The sequence below is a fragment of the Haliaeetus albicilla genome, chromosome 22 (genome assembly GCF_947461875.1).
Source record: "Haliaeetus albicilla chromosome 22, bHalAlb1.1, whole genome shotgun sequence".
NCBI classification, from domain to species: domain Eukaryota; kingdom Metazoa; phylum Chordata; class Aves; order Accipitriformes; family Accipitridae; genus Haliaeetus; species Haliaeetus albicilla.
Genome location: NC_091504.1, coordinates 9,204,977 through 9,224,005, shown reverse-complemented (window position 1 = coordinate 9,224,005; position 19,029 = coordinate 9,204,977). Strand labels below are relative to the sequence as shown.

General features: G+C 43.3%; 2 protein-coding genes across 5 annotated transcripts in view; one reads left to right on the top strand and one right to left on the bottom strand.

The window, feature by feature from the left end:
* ADCY9 (adenylate cyclase 9) overlaps positions 1-17,773 on the bottom strand; it is a 99,687-nt gene extending 81,914 nt beyond the window's left edge. For 3 of the 4 annotated variants that reach the window (XR_011329280.1, XR_011329281.1, XM_069809735.1), the window contains exon 1: positions 15,621-17,773. Coding sequence is in view for 2 of the 4 variants with exons in the window: in XM_069809735.1 (XP_069665836.1) it covers positions 15,621-17,319 (1,699 nt within the window). In the remaining 2 variants the exon portion in view is untranslated. The remainder of the gene's footprint in view (positions 1-15,620) is intronic. The other variant, XM_069809737.1, reaches the window with a different exon arrangement.
* Positions 1-19,029, top strand: part of VASN (vasorin) — a 347,445-nt gene that overhangs the window by 243,428 nt on the left and 84,988 nt on the right. The window lies entirely within an intron of this gene.

Sequence of the window (19,029 nt, the reverse complement as noted above, 5' to 3'; positions counted from 1 at the left end):
TTCTAGACATCTTACTATCTCAGTTGCTCTCTTATGGACTCTCTCCATTTGGTTCGCATCATTTTTCTTTATGTTTCCTCTATTACTGAAACAAAATTTATGAGATTTAAGGACTAAACAAGAAACACCCCACAAAAAGCGATTCAGGTTAGTTTTCTACAGATTTCAACTTCTTATAACTTCTTCCTTCACACTGTCACCCAACAACCCTTTGATTTCCACTTTCCCACTGCCTCCCAGTTTTTCCAAATACCATCACAGAATTCCTCTCTAATTTACTTCTCAGAAGATACAATCTAACGAGTAATTAAAAATACAAAAGAAAATTTAGAATAACTATTTTCCCTTAACAGCTTCCATCCTATTAAAATATTTTGCTGCTATAATGCCTACAGGGCTTATCTTCAGTTGCAAGAGAACAAAGAAAACAAACACTGAAAATTTATCTAAATAAGCCACAGTATTTTGAGAAAAGCTACAATGGTGCTGTGGGACATTGGAAACTTGCAGCAAAATATGTGAGATATAGCTCAGAAGTAAGTTTTGCTCTTCAGTTCTATGGCTAGAAACCATAATAATACTAGTAGCTGTAAAACCTACCTTTCCTATTTCACATCAACAAATTACATTAGAAACATAATTACAACTCCCACTGCAAAGTCCACCACTACCTCCACTTGTTTATGCTTTTGAATTATTAGCAAACAAACAATAAAGAATATTAAAGTAAATTAAAGGGGGGAAATAAACTACAGCATTAACATATGATCAACTACATTAAATTGTAAATAAAAATACAGAGTCATTTGGGGGGGGCAGCACGATGGGGTGGGGGGGACACTGCTAAGTTTGTTTATAAAGGAGTCTGGTTCTCCTCCAAGTTTCACATTCCAGCCTGAAAATAACTTCTTAAAACAGCTGACAGGTTGGTTGTGGGGGTTGGGGTTTTTTTTTTGGGGGGGGGGGGGGGGGGGGGGGCAGGGAATGATCTACCAGCAAATATGATCTTTCTTTAGAAGCACACAAGTTATCATGGGTAATAGTTTGTGCTTCACTGAGAAAATTCAACTCCTATGCAGCTCCTAAAAGCTGCAGTCAAGAATGTAAAAAAGAATCCAAAAAGAAAAACTAACCTCCATGGAGAGACCCCAGCATCTGAGCTCACAAAATAGAGAAACACCATCATCTCCATGCTCAGAAGACCATGGGAACTAATCATCTCCCACTGGACCAAAAATCAGCCATTAATCTTCCCTTCACTTCAGGTTCTTTTAAAACACTTTTTTCCCCCAACTAACTTCTTAGTTAAGTAGATTTTTTTTTTTTTAAATTGAAAATTAAAAGCTGCAATATATTTCAAAATTAAGTCATTAAAGCTCCAAATCTCATAATAGTACATTTTAAAGGCAAACATGAAGGAACTCAACAACCTACTGACTGCTGTAAACATTCACATTAACGCTTACCTTTCAGATTTTCATGTATTATATACACTTGGTCTCTCTGCTGTCTTGGCTGATAAAACTGCAACTAAAAATACGTAATTTTTTTTGCACTGATAGTGCAAAAACTCCAATTTCTCCACACATGGAGATACGACAGAAGAAGTATTCACATGAACAGTCATGCTAAGTAGCCTCTGTATTCAAAACAGTCAAATATTAGCTAAATACATTTACTGAATCAATCGCTTCTTTTACACACAGGACAAGCAGAGAGCTACCCCATGTTTTAAAAGTCTTGGAATTTACTTTGGGGAGAGGTTATTACAAATGAACAACAAAAAGCATCTTGGATTAACTGCTGCTGCTGCAGTGTGCTCTTTCCATCCCCAACATTCAAAAAGCTAAATTCTGTTTCAGGAAACTGCATGAATTGCCCCAAATGCTAGGCAGCATCAGAAAACTTTAGACCATTGAAGAATCACTTCCTTCCTCCGAAATAAATGTCACTTAAAACTCCTCTCTCTTCTAGAGCTACTGTAAGAAAGAAAGATAAATCATTATCTGTTTTGTATTAAAGAAAAAAAAAACCCTACTGAAAAATATAGTTCATGACAACTTCTAAGTCTCAAGGCACGACACTCAGCTCCAACCACAAGTGCAGGAACTAAAAACCAAACAAAAAGATGCAGACAAGCAACTGGGAAAACATTGCTAATGAGTACCTGCCACCCAAGCACAGGAGAGCAAAACAAACACTGGACTGCATGACGAGAACTTACTGAGGAGATAAAGTGGGCATTCTTCCTTACAAACACTGCACCTACCCAGATCAGTGAAGAGACTTCAAACGCTGCTGTGCTGAACCTGCAATTCTTCAACCTGTTTCTGAAACGACGATGCCTGGTACCTCCACAGTCCCTCTCTCTCTTCTCATTCTAACATCTGGATACAGATTTACCTTAAGACCTTGAATTATTTCACTAATTATTTATACTGCCATACTAAAAATGGAAAGTACAATTCTCCCCTATATTCCCCCTTACTTCAACATGGGGAGAAAATGCTATAGATAGAAAATGTGGGACTCTTGATGGGATACGAGAAAATATTCCCATCTCAGCAGAAAAGGAGTATTTGCAGACAAACAGTGCCCAAGACAGAATTATCCAGCAATACACCGTGTCCCATGAAACAATAATACTAATTTTAACTATTCATTATTTAGTCTATTTAACTTTGCAACAGTAGCAAGCACCTGGATTTCTGGACAAACCTCAAATACAGCATTTTGGGAATCACTGTCAAAAAAGCATTAGCACAGCTTATTATCAATAAACGAGCTCAATACCCTACCTCAGCACATACCAGCACTTCCTGTCACGCATTCTACCACAAATACATTTGAGAAGGGAACACATATATGACTGCTAGGGACTTAAACCTGGTTTTAGGAGTCACATAGTAGAATGTACAGTAGAAATCTCAGTTACAACAAGCCAACGCTTCATTGTCACATTTTCAGGATGTGCCTGGTAAGCTTCACATAAAAAAAAAAAAAAGCCCTTTCATTAGTAATAGTTAAACTTCACAGAACAGGAAACTGAAGTAAACTATTCCAGAAGCTTTATTAGAGCAAGCAGGAACACCACAAAACACAAACACCAAGACACCTGACAACAGCTATAACGGGAGTTTGAGTAGGGGTGACTTAACTCCTCTGGCAGGTTATTGAACGGGCACATCAGAAAAATAATACATTCAGATAGTCAAATGTCTAGACAATGGTTTTTCAGGAATGGGCTACACATCTACAAATGAGGAGTTTATTCATTAACAAAAGATAAGGGCTCTACACAGAGTTTCAAACCAAGCACTTGACGCACTCTTACCGCAGTATCTGTGTACAAGTAACATACATTTAATCCACACTAGTTATTCAAATACCCGGTGATCTTTCCAGTTTGTGTACTGTGCCTACGTGGTAGATTTTTATGCCCTGACAAAGCAAAGGGAAGAGTAAATACTAGAGAGTAAAATTTCATCCTCCATTTGTTATGGTTCAACTATGTATTAGTATAAAAATATCCAAATGTATATAAATCAATACATTTATTTTAAGTTTTCTTGAAATAAAGGCATTTGGAAGGGAGTTTTCTTCAACTTACGAGACATGGCAAACTCACATCATGAAAAAAAGCTAATTGTGCAAAAAATGAAAACTATTTCTTTATCCTACAAGGCTCTAACAGAGCCATTACCAACTCAAGTGTAGGGATAGGATCCTTGCTGGTTTTGCTAGATTACAGCCCAACACTGAATTCAAGCTGCCATCTCCTTCTTTCCTTGCTTCCATAATGCACACCACCTCTGCCACGTGGAGCAGGACAGCACATCTGGAGTAAGTTATTGGCCTTACCGGCTCACTGCTTGCTGCCTTCGCTGGGGCTCAGCACCACCGGCTCCTCGTGAACTGAGAAGCCCAGGTAGTAGCACAGACTTCTTAATTAATTCAATACTACTTCTTGTCTGAGAAGTGCCTCATTCTACAAAGATCAAAGGATGAACCCTTTCAATGACCATCTAATATCAGCTACACTTCACTGGCTAATTTTCCATAAGATCATCTTCTAATAGTCACTGCAGCAGAGTTGTAATTTTACATTTACATATGCATCAAAAGGGCAATAAAACCTCTCGTAAGTACTCCCAGCCATCATCCTTCTTCTGATCCCACAGTCTGTGTTTATACTTCTTCTACTTTGTGTTCATTTTATGCTGAATCACCTAAATACAGCAGCAAGGACTTATAGAACACTGTTTTACTTTACTTATATTTGTGAAAGTCACTTGCTACATTTAAAATTGTCTTATTTAAACTATAGAGACACTCAATGTATATTAACTGCAGTTCCTGAGTGGAGTAGTATGTATTTCCCCCACGCAGACTGTTGTGTTACCATAATGCCCCAAAGATCACATTGAGCACAAACACACACACAATCACATTATTTCCAAAAGTTGAAAATTCTGTTATTAAAAACAATTGGCTGTTCTCTGAAATTAAACAATTATAACTGTAAACTTTAACAAAGAGTACCATTTGAGTTAGAAGGATTTAGTGTTTAAAAAGCTGCACCAAACATTGGTGGAGCATGGTCCAACTCCTGGGCTTAGTAAGCAGTGCAAGAATTAACAAATCCTTTACTCCAAATGGGTTAGACAAATAACGCACTGTCAGCACAATCTAATGCCGCAAAGCCTTCTCCATCACAGCAGCAGCAGAACAACTCGCACAAATTATGACTGTATTGGCTCTACACTTGTCTATGGCTGATATTAGGCTCATACAAGTCAAATCCTAATCTAAGTCCCAAAATACATATGTAATGCAGTTTATTTAAGTGTTTATCAAATACACTACTTCAAAGAAACACTGGTAAGTATGAAAGCCTACCAGGAAAATATCTTAACTTGGAAAAAAAATCTTAATCTAAATTTTAAGACAATTTCCAACTTTGTCACCTCCTGAAATCTTGGAAGGAATTAAATGCTTAACAGATGTACTACATTTTAAATATAGCCACATCACGCATGCATTTTTTATAACACTTAGAAAACACTGTGCCCAATCAAAAATGTCTTCCGTATGGTCTGATTCACTTTCAGTACCCGATTACGGACACAAAATCATACCAACTCCTGAACAGCAAACAGCCATCGCCAAACTGTCTCTATCTCCAAGCAGGGGCAAGCAACAAAGCACAACGGCCGTCTCAGTGCTTCATCAGGGCTCAGAAACCAGCACCTTCCTCTTAGCCTTTGCCTGCACATTTAAAAAAAAAATGGCATCCTTTATCTCCTTTTTTTCCTATTCCCTATATTAGACAAAGCCAGAGGTCACAAGCTCAGTTACCATGAGCATGCAGATCGTATTCAAACACACCTCCGTTACAGCGACAACCACCTTCCCGTTCCCGAGCTGGTCTCCTGCAAGCAGCACTGCAGAGCTCAGCAGATCCCACACCATACTGAAGCAACCACAGCTAAAAGCCAAGCATGCTTTGAAAACCTCTCTTAGATGCAGCTCCCACCTTCTATTATCAACAGGCAGATTTTATGACGGTCCCTATTAAATGTAGATAGCTAAGCAAAACTTTTATTAAAAATGCCACCCACTTGATGACCATCCACTAATTCATGCTACAAGAATTAAGCACACTCTCCATACTGATTAAACATGATTCAAGCATCTGATTATTCAGAGATAACGGACTGCAATGACAATTCAGAGTATTTTCATGTAAGAAGCAACCTAAGGGTGCACATATTTACTGAAATACTATATATACACATATATATGTGTGTACAAAAAGCAAATAACTCACAACAGCTGTATATAATTAAGATTTTTGGACTTATTTGTGGAAAACTATCATCAAATACCAAACTAAATTAATTGAGACAGGTAAGAAAACGTGACTTTGGTGAAGACTATCAGACCTTTTGTTTATCTCTGTATTCACAGCAAATTCCAGCAGCAGCAATGTTTCATAAGTGGAGATGTACATGTTATTTTAACATCCTCAGCAGAAAAATTCAGTTACTGATCATTTTGGATTCCAGAACCTGGGGTGAGGCATGGGGTGTGTGTGTTTCTCTTAAATGGTTTATTGGGATTATGAAACAACTTATAATAAATTTTCTCATCCTCACGTGGTACTTTTAAGAATGCTCTCTGCTTCTAGTTGATGCCACATTGCCAAGCAGCAAGTAAAACATTAAAAATTATTCATACTGTCTCATTAGCAACTTATATGTACATACAAGATGTAATCTCTTTCATAACCTCTATCTTAGTAGCAAGGTCAGTCCCAAATAGGGAGTCAGACAGAGCAAAACAAGTAAAATCCTTTTACTTTCCTACATATTGTTATCAAATCAGAATGAAGTTTTAAAAACTGGAAATATATGGGAAAGGTTACAAAAGCCTTGGATCAAAGTCTGATTATCTGCTGGTGTAATTTCACTGTGGGCCTGTGTGATACTGCAAAGTCTCCATCTTTCTTCTGGAAGCCTGTGGCCATTCCTTCTCTTAGTGCAGTCCAAACAGACCTCCTAGAAACACAGACAGCTCTTACTAAGCATCACGCTGTCTAAACAAAGGAAATTTGGAGCCAATGTTGTACCTGGTCTCTTTGCAACATTTCCTCATCATATCCTGTCTTTAGCACCGGTCCTGTCAGGCTCTGAGCACTTCCAAAAGATTTATCTGTTGTACTTTTGTCCAAGTTGGTCAGAGGTTAAAGACACTTAGTACCTTACAGGACGAACTTCGCACGTCCATTAAATGAGTTAAAGAATGCAAGAATTTGATTCCAAGAACTTACTGGGAACAGCTATGCAAAAGCTTCCCAGGGAGGTCTTTTGAAAATAGCATACCTAATGTAATAACCTGTATATTAGGCATATGCATCTAAGTCAAACATCAAAGCTGCACATTTAAAAAAATAACAAGATTCCATTTGTGACTCAAATATCCTTATCTAATGAATGTAAAGAATTAAGCATCCAGTATTAGAAGCAGAAGTTTTTCTATGTCTCCTGTAGGCTGAATAAATATTTAATAGCATGTTTGATTGCAATTATAGACTTTTTTTTTGCTTATCATGCAGTTAAGCACAGTCAACCAAACCACCACCATTTTGGCTCTTAAAACATACGAATAGTTGTTAATATCATTATTGATTATCAGTTAGCTTTGCTTTCCACTTTCTCCTCCTCCTTCTCTTTTCAGGAGGAAAAAAAGGAATTCTTCCATTAAGACCTATAAATTAACAGAACTGGAAGGAAACTAAGTCTTTATAGACTTATAGACAGCTGGATTTGGACGCTTTTCGGGTCTCTTTCCATGTGGCCCCTCTCCTTCCTTTGCAATGGGAGGACCTCTGGTTTAAGGAACCACACGGCCAGCAGGAACCTTCCAGCCCACAATGACATCCACACAAATGAATTTGAGTTAACTTCAGCTGACAGCTGAAGGGGAGGAAAAAAAAGGAAAAGGAAAGCAAATTGCTCTTTGACTAGTAGATATTCAAGATGTTACATGTATAGCAAAAGACATTTTCCTTTCTTTGCAGGTTTCTGCATATCTTAAGCAGCAGACAGAAGGAAAGGCTCGTTAGCAAGGTAGTGGACTTTATTCCTCTAGTTCCCCTGTACTGTTCCAATTCTGGAGATTTTTAAGTAATGCTGTTTTATGACAATAACATGATTTCTAAGTTTATCAAGTCAAGTTGAAGACAACAGCTTTAGAAGTGCAACAAGAGGAACAGTAAGTGCTATCAGTGAAATAAAGACTTGCAATATAATCATTGTTATTTATATGGTTTGCTAAGAATTTCCACATTAAGTTACTGTAGCAAATACAAACCCAAAAAGTTTTCAGGTGGTTGTAAAGGGCATTTTGAGTCCAAGGGATGCTAGCTGAAGAAATATATTTAGAACATTTTATTCCTTCACAAAGTAATTTCAGAACCATGAAAAGTATCTATCCCTAAAGCCATACATCTAGTAGGCCTATTGCTCTAGGTTAAAACATTTGGGGGGGGAAAAATGAAGGAGAATATTCATTTGACGAAAACAATTTGGTTGGAAGGGCAGTACAGATTTCTGGTACAGTCCAATACTGACAAATGCCTAGCAAGATAAGCCTAACCAGCCAAAGCTGTTCTGTTGCCCAAGACAGTACCAGTACCCCAACATGACATTTGGGTGAAAAAAAAGCTGTAACACTATGATACAATCTCCAGTCTATACTTCTCCTCCAACTGCCACTTTATATTTTCACAAATTATTACTTGGGAGCAAGCAGTTACACTTCCAAAACCTGCATGGCTTTGTTTTAAGTCTAGTTCCAACAATTTCCTACAAACCTATGAAACAGCCATCACAATAACGCAAACTTACATAGCAGGACCTGTTAAAATGTGTTAATGAAACTCTATCGACTAGCTGGCTTCTTTGCAATGGCAGCTCCCACTGGAAGTTAAAAATTTAAAGGCTAAGAATTTATTTTTTCTTTCTTTTCAAAGGACAGAAATGAGATTGAAAATCATCTAAAAATAGCAGAGAATTTTCAAGTGTCAGCTGTAACGGAAAGAGGAATGGCTGTCTCTCCTTACAGAGCCAGGATGGATGGAGTGAGCTTGTGATTCAGGATCAAGAGATAGCTTACACACAAACTGTAGATGGTAGAAAATAATTTACTAATTTTAGTAATATTCCAGGACAATCCACAGCAACTTGAAATCCAATGAAGTTGTACTTTGTTTTAAAGTGGTTAATGTAAATTCTTATATACCTTGCCTGCCAGAAGGAAAAGTAAAGTACATATTGTAAAATAACTGCAAAAAGAGTTTTAAACAACCCATTCAAATCATGCATCCTCCTCATGACAGAAGATGAATATAAATTACGTGTCTTTGACTTTGTTTTGTCTTTTCCATCAATCTTTCTCCCCTAAAAGCCACAGTGTCAAGGCTTTTATTTAAAGAAGCTCTCTCACATTTAAATAGTCCCTCACCTGCCTCTGAAGATTCACTGATATAAACGGGAAGAAGGAAGAAGAGAGCTCAGATTTTTAATTTGTAGGTTACTTGTTTACATTGCAGCACCTATATTTTAGGTAGCCAAAGAGAGAAACATAAATGAAAGACTCTGCAGATGATGATCACCGAACGCAGCAGAAGCCATAGTGTCCCTCCAATATCACAGGACATCGGATTTCAACGCTCATCTTTCCCATGTTCTAGAATAAAGCTCCATTCCTGCCATGCTCACTTCAACTCTTGCAGGATATAAATGTCTTAAGGTCTACTGAAACTGTTACTTCACCCTACAGTGCTTATATGGGACTTAAACTGGCAGAGCTGCAACAGTTCACAACCAGACTGTCAAGTACCGCCTTGATTTACTTGTTAATTAGCATCAGGACACACAATAAATTGAAACTGGAGCCCACACTGTTAAACAAAGTATATGGTTAGAGTCAGTCTTCATCCCATGCAAAGCAGAGAATCTTACATAGATACTAAATATGCTTATAAATTATTTTTCACTGTGTGCAGTCAAATTAGCCCACAAGTATGTTATCAAAAACTCGAAGTCTCAAAAGCCAACATCCAAGTTTCCCTTGAATAATAATAAAAACAGCTTACGTGTGAATATTTTTTAATTGAGACATTTCTTCTACTTGGTCTTGCACAAATAAAACCAAGAGCAATTCAACAGATCTTCCTCAAAATTTGGAGAAATTGTGACCTTCCTGCAGAGGTCACAAAACCTACCTGGCAGTAAAGCTGATCAGTACTAATGCACAAATACATAGCTTTACTTTCAGAAAAAGTTATGTCATTGCATCATGTAAAATATTTGGAAAGCTCATAATCACTAGCTTTTCCTACAAAGTTCTTTCTTTTGTTTATAGCTATGAAACACTTCTTCACCATGTGAAGACTTGACAAAAATCAGGTTGAGCAACTATATTCACTATTTACCTCCTTTTTGCTATTACATGGTAAAATTACAGATCATGTCAAAATGCTAAATCAATGTAGAATTTACTACTTCCTGGCAATATGCCTTCATGCAAATTACCTCTAATTATAATTATTTATCTGTCACTGAATACTTCTCATTTTTTAAGTACAGGAGTGAAGTCAACCTGTGTACGATATTTTCAGCCTCACGCTTGAAAATAAGATCATGAACCACTACCTCAATAAAAACAGCTAATACGTCAGATTATGTAAAATTGATAAACTGGCTAGTCACTGTAATTTTCTGTCTCAGTCAGCACTCAGAATTTTGTTTTGTGGGAAAGTGGAAATACATACACATGCTTACTTCATTACCACCTTAAAAAAAATTTGCCATTTGTTCTACCTATCAATTGTTGCCTGACCATCAGATTAGCATCAGAACACATGAAATCCAGAATTACAATGCCTGTCACAAACGAGTTCAATAAATATAAAAAGCCAGTAATCTAAAGATTTACATTTATTGAACATGAAGAAACTAGAGGTTGAATGGGAAGACCTGCACAGCAGCTGGCAAGTCACAAGACAAGCACCCTAATCTCCTGCACTCACCCCCAAAACACCCACTAGTTAGAGACTAAAGCTGCTCTTAGGCAAGCCACAGAGCAAAGTTGAATCTGTGCAGAGCTCTCTGCAGAGCTCTCCTGTTGGCACAAGCACAAGCCTTCTAGATTTACACTATGCCCAGCAGGTTGGGCTCAAAAAGCTGAGGGAAAACTTTCATCTTATCTTTCATCTACCTATGAACTTCCAGAAGCACATGACAGCTACAGGTCCTCTGCGCCCAGGTCTGGTAAAAGACAGGAAGACAGGGCAGGCAGGGAAGACTTCTCTGCTGTCACGGTGTAATCATGGTCTCCCCCCCAGTCAGCCACAGAGGGGAGGAAGGGAAGAAAAATTCAATGACTTATCTCTTCATAACCTCACCTGAGACTTTTGTCTTTCAGGAACACCCGCACTGTGGTTCCCTGTAACCCAAACCTGAAGAAGCAGCAGAGTGTCAAGTCACCAGGCAGAGCTGTATCCCATGGTCTGCCAAGGGAAGAGCATCCCACGGGTCACAGGTTGCCACCACGTAAAGAGCTAGGCTATTTATGGAGAAATAATAGCCTTAAATTACATTAAAAGGTTTCAATGTCGAGCAAAACAGTGACTTTTATAACTGATTTGCTTTATTAAAAAAATGTTTAAAAGTAAAGCAGATATTAAAAGAAACATGGAGAACAGTGAAAGACCACACAGTAAGCTGCAGATCTTTGATAGGCTTTATCACGAATAGCCACCAGCTGCCACAGGTGAACTGGTGGATTTTCACGCAGTAAGCACTGTGAAAGCTGACCTTCCCTCTGAAGCCATCAACAACTGTTTGGTTAGCCAGGTGACAGAGTGCACAAGATCCGCTTATGCTTTTTCCATGATGAAGCAAACAACAAAATCAGAGAGAAAAGTGTCTCTGTACCTTCAAGGGCTTCTAACAGAAATTCAGCAATAAAGGCATTCCTTGAGGCAAACTGAACAAGGAGGTGTCTTGCAGCAAAAAGTTCGGGAATTATTTTAACAGGAACTTCAATGATAATTACTTTTATTAGAGTATCAGCATACGTACAAATGCCCCAAATGAAATCATGGTTCCGCTGTGCTATGCTCTATAAACACACAGTAAGCATTCTTGCCCCAACATGCTTATGTATTTTGAGCATTCAAAAAAAGATGCCGGCGACCCTGGTATTTCTGGAAGAGTTGCTGGCTGGCTGGCAAATAGCAATATTGTGACCTCCCAAGTAACAAGAAAGAGAAATGCAAACAACCAAGAAGAACAGAGCAAAACAAAAATAATTCCATAAGCAGAACTTTCTATATCCCAGGAAGAGATCTCTGACTCCAGAGCTCAGAAAGGACACATTAACATGTATTATGTGACTCTCAGTATCTCAGTCTTCAATAAATTTATTTGCTAGGAAGTTCAGCAAGAAAACAGAGTGAATTGTCTCAAATCCCATGGCAAAATTATTATGGAAGATATAATTGAACTGATGTCTAGGGTTTATCTGTGGACCTCAAAAAATCACCACAACATTGCTCTCCTGCGCTCCCCTCACATCCAAGGGGATCAGGTGCTGTGAAAACAGATGGCCTAAGCAATCTTAAAACAAACAACAGTCAGAGACAGGCAAAAATATTTTAAGGTCATCTATGGCTTGCTTGCTTTGTTGGTTTGTTTTATACACCATCTACTCAATTCAGAAGTCAGAAACAGGAGGGAACATACCAGGGCCCCACTTCTTCCAATAAGAAGCCAAGGAAGCAAAGGAGGAAGAAAAGATATTTCCATCCTAAGAGTTCAGTGAACCATGAAACAGCACAGGGAAACAGAAATTTACTTTTGCCTCACCTATTCCAAAAACCAAGGAGCAGCACCAGGACAACTCAGGGTACATCCACATTGGTATTTCAAATGGAACGAGGAGCATGGTTTTGAAGCAGTTTGCCCAATTCACTCCTACGTACCCTGCTTTGGTGCACACTGTAGAGTTGTACCTGGATTCCTTCTGGGTGAACCAAACCAAGAGGCTCACTCCAGGAGCACACTTGATGTGCTCCAGCCACAGAGGTACTTTTGTTGAAAGACCCATTCCAGAACTACTCTTAGGTAGAAGTCCTGAAACGTGCATAACGTGGACACTGAGTCCTCGGCACCCCCCATTTTGCTCTATAAAGAGTTTACTCGATCATGTTGACTTAGCTTCAGAAAAATAGCTATGACTACTGTGGCAGCTCAGACAATTAAGAGATAATATACTAGACATACAATATAAAAAATAGGATATCATTAAGATACCAAAGGAAGCTGAGAAGTGAAGTACCAGTAAGGAAACAAAACTTATGGCTGTTATCTCCGCAGCACTTTCATACTTGAAAAGAGTACAATGTATGACATAACTGAACAACCACAACAAACTTCCTCTTCTCTATCACTACTATCAACAAATTCTCAGGGAAAATAGTAAAGCAAAGCTTCCTAACAGCACCACCGTTCACAAAACTGAGCAGGTGCTTGGCAGAGGACAATTAATTAAGAGGTGAAATCTCAGTTTACTCTATTAAATCTCAGAGCTGCTCCTTAACAAAACCCTCCCCTGCAGCAGGCTCTAGACGCCAGCCTGTGGCACTGCTGTTAGATTGCTTTTATCATTGCCTTTTTTTTTTTTCTCCCCAATGTCATTTACCTATCAGCCAAGTAATATGACTGCAGAACAAAGTACTGAGGAAACAGGAAAAAATGGGCAACTCCACAGCACCCACCATGTGCCCCTGAAGGTCTGGGCATGGGAGGGAAAGGGACTACGTGCCACAGACTTGCGGATAAAGGCAGTCACGGCAGAGGTCTGCTTGGTTTAAAAGTACACACAGACTCTGATTTCTGGAACTATATAAGACTGATAAGAAATGGAAGCTAATTACAGTTCCACAATAAAATACAGAAGGGAAAGGGGGAAAAAACCAACCCAACCATATTCCTCCTTAAAGTAATTCCTACCACATGCTGCAGTTGCTTTCATAGCTAGGTTTTCAGGGCAAGAAAAGACCATTAAAATGTCAGTCCACAAAGCATACTTCATCTTATCTAGACTGCATGTCAGTTTGTTCATCTGTAGTGCCCTGGCTAAAGCAGGACCTGTGAAAGGCATTCAGAGCTGTAAAATCCGAACCACTGTACTGACGAGACACAACAGCCTATGCCCTCTTGCAATAAATGTAACCAAGGTCAGAACAGAGGTCTGAGAAAGACCATGAAAAAAACCACTCCCGGCATGGGGTGTCATTACTCTAGACAGTGCTCTTGTGATCTCCTAGAAAATATAAACAAATAAATAAAAACACTTAAGAGCAGTACCATCAGTCTCCACAAGTAAGTTCATGTCATTTTGTGATTAATGATACCAAGTACAGTTATAAATTTTGCAAAAATACTTCATTTCATTTGTTGCTACAACACAATCTTTATACTGCATCTGGCTGTAAAAGTAGATGAAGTGGGAAATATCGCAGGGTTGTTTCTCTACGACCTGTTCAATTTATTTTCACCAGATTCAGCTTAGAGGAATGGAGAGATTATGTCTGACCCTTTTTTCTTGAAATCACACTTCCACTGAAATACATCAGTGTCAACAATTTTCAAAGAAATTAACTGAATTTGTATTTTTAGAACCTAAACAGAAAGCCAAAGCCCAGGGACACACATCTGCTTCAGTTCTATGGCTTCCAGCCACCAATGTCACTGTCGATATTTTTCCTCCCCGTAAGCCTCTCATTTCAGCCCCATTGCCACATGCATGCGGACAGCTAGCTCACCAAAAATAAGTATTTGTGTCACATCAAAATAAGCACCTGCCACAGGCGAGCGGCCTGCCATTACTGCTTCCACCACTGTTTTGCAATCTCTCCCCCCACCGTCCTTACTCACTGACCTTTCTACAACCATCCTGGCCTCGTTTTGTATTTGTTGCAACAAATATCTCCTTCCTCCATCACAACGCTGTCCTGTGACTCCTTCAGTTTCTTCCACTCTGTTTTCCATCCTTACTTTATAAAAATGGGTACATTTCTAAACACAACAAATAAACTCCCATAGCATAAAAGGGTTTGCAACATATTGCACTCCCATTTTGATTCATCTGCTCCCCACCTTGGGCTACAAGCACTGCAGACAACCATACCTCCTCAAGACAAAGGCACAGCACTAAAGAGACAGCTTTTACTAAAGAGACAGTTAAACCCTCAGCATGTACAATCCTCCTGCATGCGCTTCTAAGTGCTGCTAGAAAGCAGTCAGGGTTTCATTTCAAAATTAATACTCTGTAGAAAAATGAAAATCAGACCCTTAGCCAAGCCATAAGGGGAACCAAAGGATCCCTCATTTTCTTTTCCGAAAGGCAAATTTGCAGTTTCATCCCCAAATCCTTAGAGCTGCAGAAACAAGAGCATCTGCCAGCTCACTGAACCACCTGAGTAACTTTTTCCAGCCTAACTTCAAACTGTAACAACTTGCTATATCAAACTGCCAAATCTACAGTGCTCATTTCTTTCTGTGAATCCAGCTGTCATTTTTCCCAAATGCCTTCGCAGTCCCAACTCTCCCAATGCCAAAAAAAACTTTTCACAGATATACATAATTTTGCAAAACACATATGCTCTATGTATGGCACATGAAGTCAATTAACAAGTTTACTTACTGAATTAAAGGATGACACAACAGTAAAACAAAAACCTCTTGCAGACAGCAAACACATTAACCTTCTCCTCCCTATGATGTGATACTCTCACAAGGAGCGCTAAGGAGTTCTGAAGTCTGAGTACATTTTTAGTATCCCAGAAGATCTTTTACACTTATCTCCATGGCATCTTTTATTCTGTAATTCCCATGGTGTTTCTGATCACCAGCACGCAGAGTTAAATGTAAAATGTGTTCAATTTGCAAGTCAGCAAGGATAAAACATGCGCTAGGGAAAACACATACCCTCATAAAAGAAAAAAAAAAAAAGACTGAGCCCCCCCCCCAAAAAAAACCACGTACCTTTTAACTGGTCGGCTACCACGCTCTGACCAACTCGCTCAATCACCTTTCCATCCTCCATTTCATAACGGTCATCCAAGTATTTCGCAGTAGCTTCCGAAATATGGACTTTTCCAGCCACCCCGAGCTGCTCCATCAGATTGGCCAAATTGACATCATTGGACCACACATCGAACTTGAATCTCCTCATTCCCAAAATGCCACACAGGACCGTCCCGGTATGAACACCGACTCTCATGTTCACCATTTCTTTTTTCTCTTGGCAAAACTGCTCGATGGCTTTAATCATACCTAAGCCCATCTCGATGCAGCAGTAAGCATGGTCTGCCCGGGGTTCTGGGCAGCCAGCTACACAGTAATAACAGTCTCCCAAAGTGCTTATCTTCTCGCATTTAGTGTCCTCGCACAGACGGTCGAAACGTCCAAAGAGGTCATTCAGGAGTCCCACCAGAGCGTGGGCAGATTTATTGGCACTCATTTTCGTGAAGCCAACAATATCTGCGAACAAAATGCTCACTTGCTCTATCTGCTGCATTTTAAAAGGACGGAATATTATGGGGGTTTTCTGTATGGAGGGCTTCTTCTTCCTGTTTTTGGGGCTTGAGGTGGAATGACGTTTGACAGAGTTTTCACTTTCATCATCCCCCTGCTTCATTAAGTCATCAGCTATTATTCTTGGCATAACAGAATGAATCATCCTCTCTTTCAGGGCTTTTTCCACTTCCAAGTCTTTTCCATGCATGATGGATTGCCCCACTTTCAGGAATGTGCTTCTCGACCTGACTTCGGACATGATAAATAAATGAATACCGATGGCGTGGATGCAGATGTGCAGGAAGGCTTTACTCAACAGCTCCCAGTAAACTGCACCAGCTCCGAGAGGCGTAAAACAGTTCTCATCGCGGAAGTGATAACCAAAGGTCTCGAAGAGGACCGAGTATGACAGTCCCAGAAACAAGCTTAAATACAAGGGTAAGTGCATCACCGTGTAAAGCAACAAGAGCACTTCAATACACATAGAAAAACTGCCTACTTGAGAAAGACAAGTCTCTGCGGGATCTGCTGGGGGAGTCCGATTGGACATGTCACCACTTCCTGAGCTAGGTTTCAGAGCCTGGAACTGCGGAGCGAGAGTCAAAGCAAAAACCAGGAGGGTGAGTATCAGCGAAGTCCATACGTAATGGCGGGCGTAAGTCTTAGTGAAAGTGAACACAAAAAACGCTACACATACCAAGAGGAAGCACAGAGCCGGCACCATGAAAACGATCTGTTTGTCTCTCATGTGTATGCCGAAGTAGATGCCCCAGAGAAGGCAGGCCACGCCAATGTAGAAGAGGGCATAGCGAAACCTGCGCTGGGTCTGCGGGAAGCACCTCTCCATGCAAGCCTCCTCCAGGTTGTTGGAGTCAAACTTGGGGTTCCACCACTTGGAAGAGGCCCTCTCGAAGAGCTGCGGCAGCTTCTTCTGCCGGCGGAGGCCAGGGCCGCTGCCACCACCTCCGCCGGCTCGGCGGGTGCCCCCCGACTCCCCCGAGCTGCAGCTGGAGGAGATGCTGTACTTGCAGTGCTTGGAAGAGGAGCAGCCCTGGTGCTGCTTGGGGTTGATTTTCACCGTCACGCTGTTGCTGTCCCCGCTGGAGTCGCAGCTCACCTCGGTGCTGTGGTGATGCAGCAGCTGCTGGTGCGGTGGGGAAGCCATGTTGTCAATTCCTCCTGAAGAGCCCGCTCAGGAGTTGGGTCTCTCGGGCTGGGAAAGCCACCGGGCTCCTCGGAGAGTCGCCTCTAGTCTCCTCCCGCCGCCGCCGCCGCCGCCGCCTGCGCGGAGGGGCGGCCGGGCAGCGCCGCGGCGCTCCGCCGCTCGCCGGGCTCGGCACACAGGGCGCTGGGGCGCGGGCAGCCCCGCATATTCCCCTCGCCTCGCACGCCTCCGCCGGCCGGGCAGGGCCGGGGCTGCCGCCCGCCGCTGGCCCCGCTCCCCGCAGCCCTGCCGAGGCGGGAGGGGGGGGGGGGGGCGGGCGGCCGCTCGCTCAGTCCCGCGGGGGGGACGCCGGGCCCCCGCCGGGAGGGGACCGCTCCTCCATGTCGGCTGCAGCTGGCCACCGCTTCCTCCCCGCGCCCGCCGGGCAGCGCTCCCCTCACGGCCGCCGCCAAGGGGCCGGCTCCCGCCGCACCGCCCCCTCCCGCCCGCCCAGTCGGGACGGCACCGGCGGCCGCCCCCCCACCGCCGCCGCCGCCGCCGGCCTGCGCGGCCCTCCCCGCCGCTCCCCGCCAACGGGGCCTTGGGCCCTCAGCCGCCCCGCGCTTTCCTGGTGCCGCGGGCAGCGCCCGGGCGAGAGACCGAGTGCCCCTGCGGCGCCCCTCAGCCGCCGGCGCGGGGCTCGGCCGCCGCCTCCTCCTCCTCCTCGCCTGCCGCGGGGCCCGGCGGGGCTGGTCCCGTCACCCCTCCCGGCGGGGTGGTGCCGCGCCGCCGCGGGGAGCTCCGTGCCCTGGCGGGGGCCGGCCCGCCCGCCTGCGCGCCGCCGTGGGAGGGGAGGGGAGGGGCGGGGGCGCGCTCAGGCGCGGGCGGCCGCCGCCGCCACCATGTTCCTCACGGGGGGACACGGGGGCGGGCTGGGGGGGGGGGGGGGGCGCGGGTGCGCGCCCCCGCCGTCCAATGGAGCGCGGCGCCGCGGCGGGAGCGCGCCCCCCCCCCTCCCCTTCCCGCCCGCCCTCTTCCCGGCCTGAGGGGCGCGGGGCGGGAGCCGCTCCCCTCGGACACGCACCGGCCCGCAGGGCCCCGGGAGCGCCCCTTTCCCCTCAGAGACGGGCCCGGGGGGGCGGGGGGAGACGTCTTATCCCCTCCGTGAGGCAGCGACGCCCCCCCCTCGCCGCGGCCGCTCCTCGCCGGTAGCGGGCGGGGAGGGCTGACAGGGACGGGACGGCGCGGGGTTACCGGCGGCTGGAGCCGGGCGGGTCCCTCAGGGTGTCCGTGTCCCGTCCCGTCCCTCCGCCGCGGCCCGGCCTCTCGCCGTGCGCTGCCCCCGCGGCCGCCCGCCCCGCCGGCGATGGGTGGCCTGCCGGCGGGTCCCACCGGCGCCTTTAGCGCCGTGTTTGTTCGCGGGGGGCTGGGGGGGAAAGGCCGCCGTCGGCACGGCTGACATTTGCCATGCGCGAACAACATGCACTTCAGCAAACAACTCAACCTTTCCGCATCCCGGCAGCCTGCCGGACTTGCTGGCTTATTTTTCTCCTCTTTCTTCGCTTGTTTATAACTGACGCTATCTCGCCTGCACCGCTCCCTCAATTTCATTATCTCTTCCTCCCCAGGCGGCCCGTATCTCTCCTTCCTTCGGCAGAGTTTCTCTCTGCGCTTGCTTCAGCTCCTTCCCCTCCTCTTCCCAGCTCCCCATCCCTCACCCTTGCTCACAGG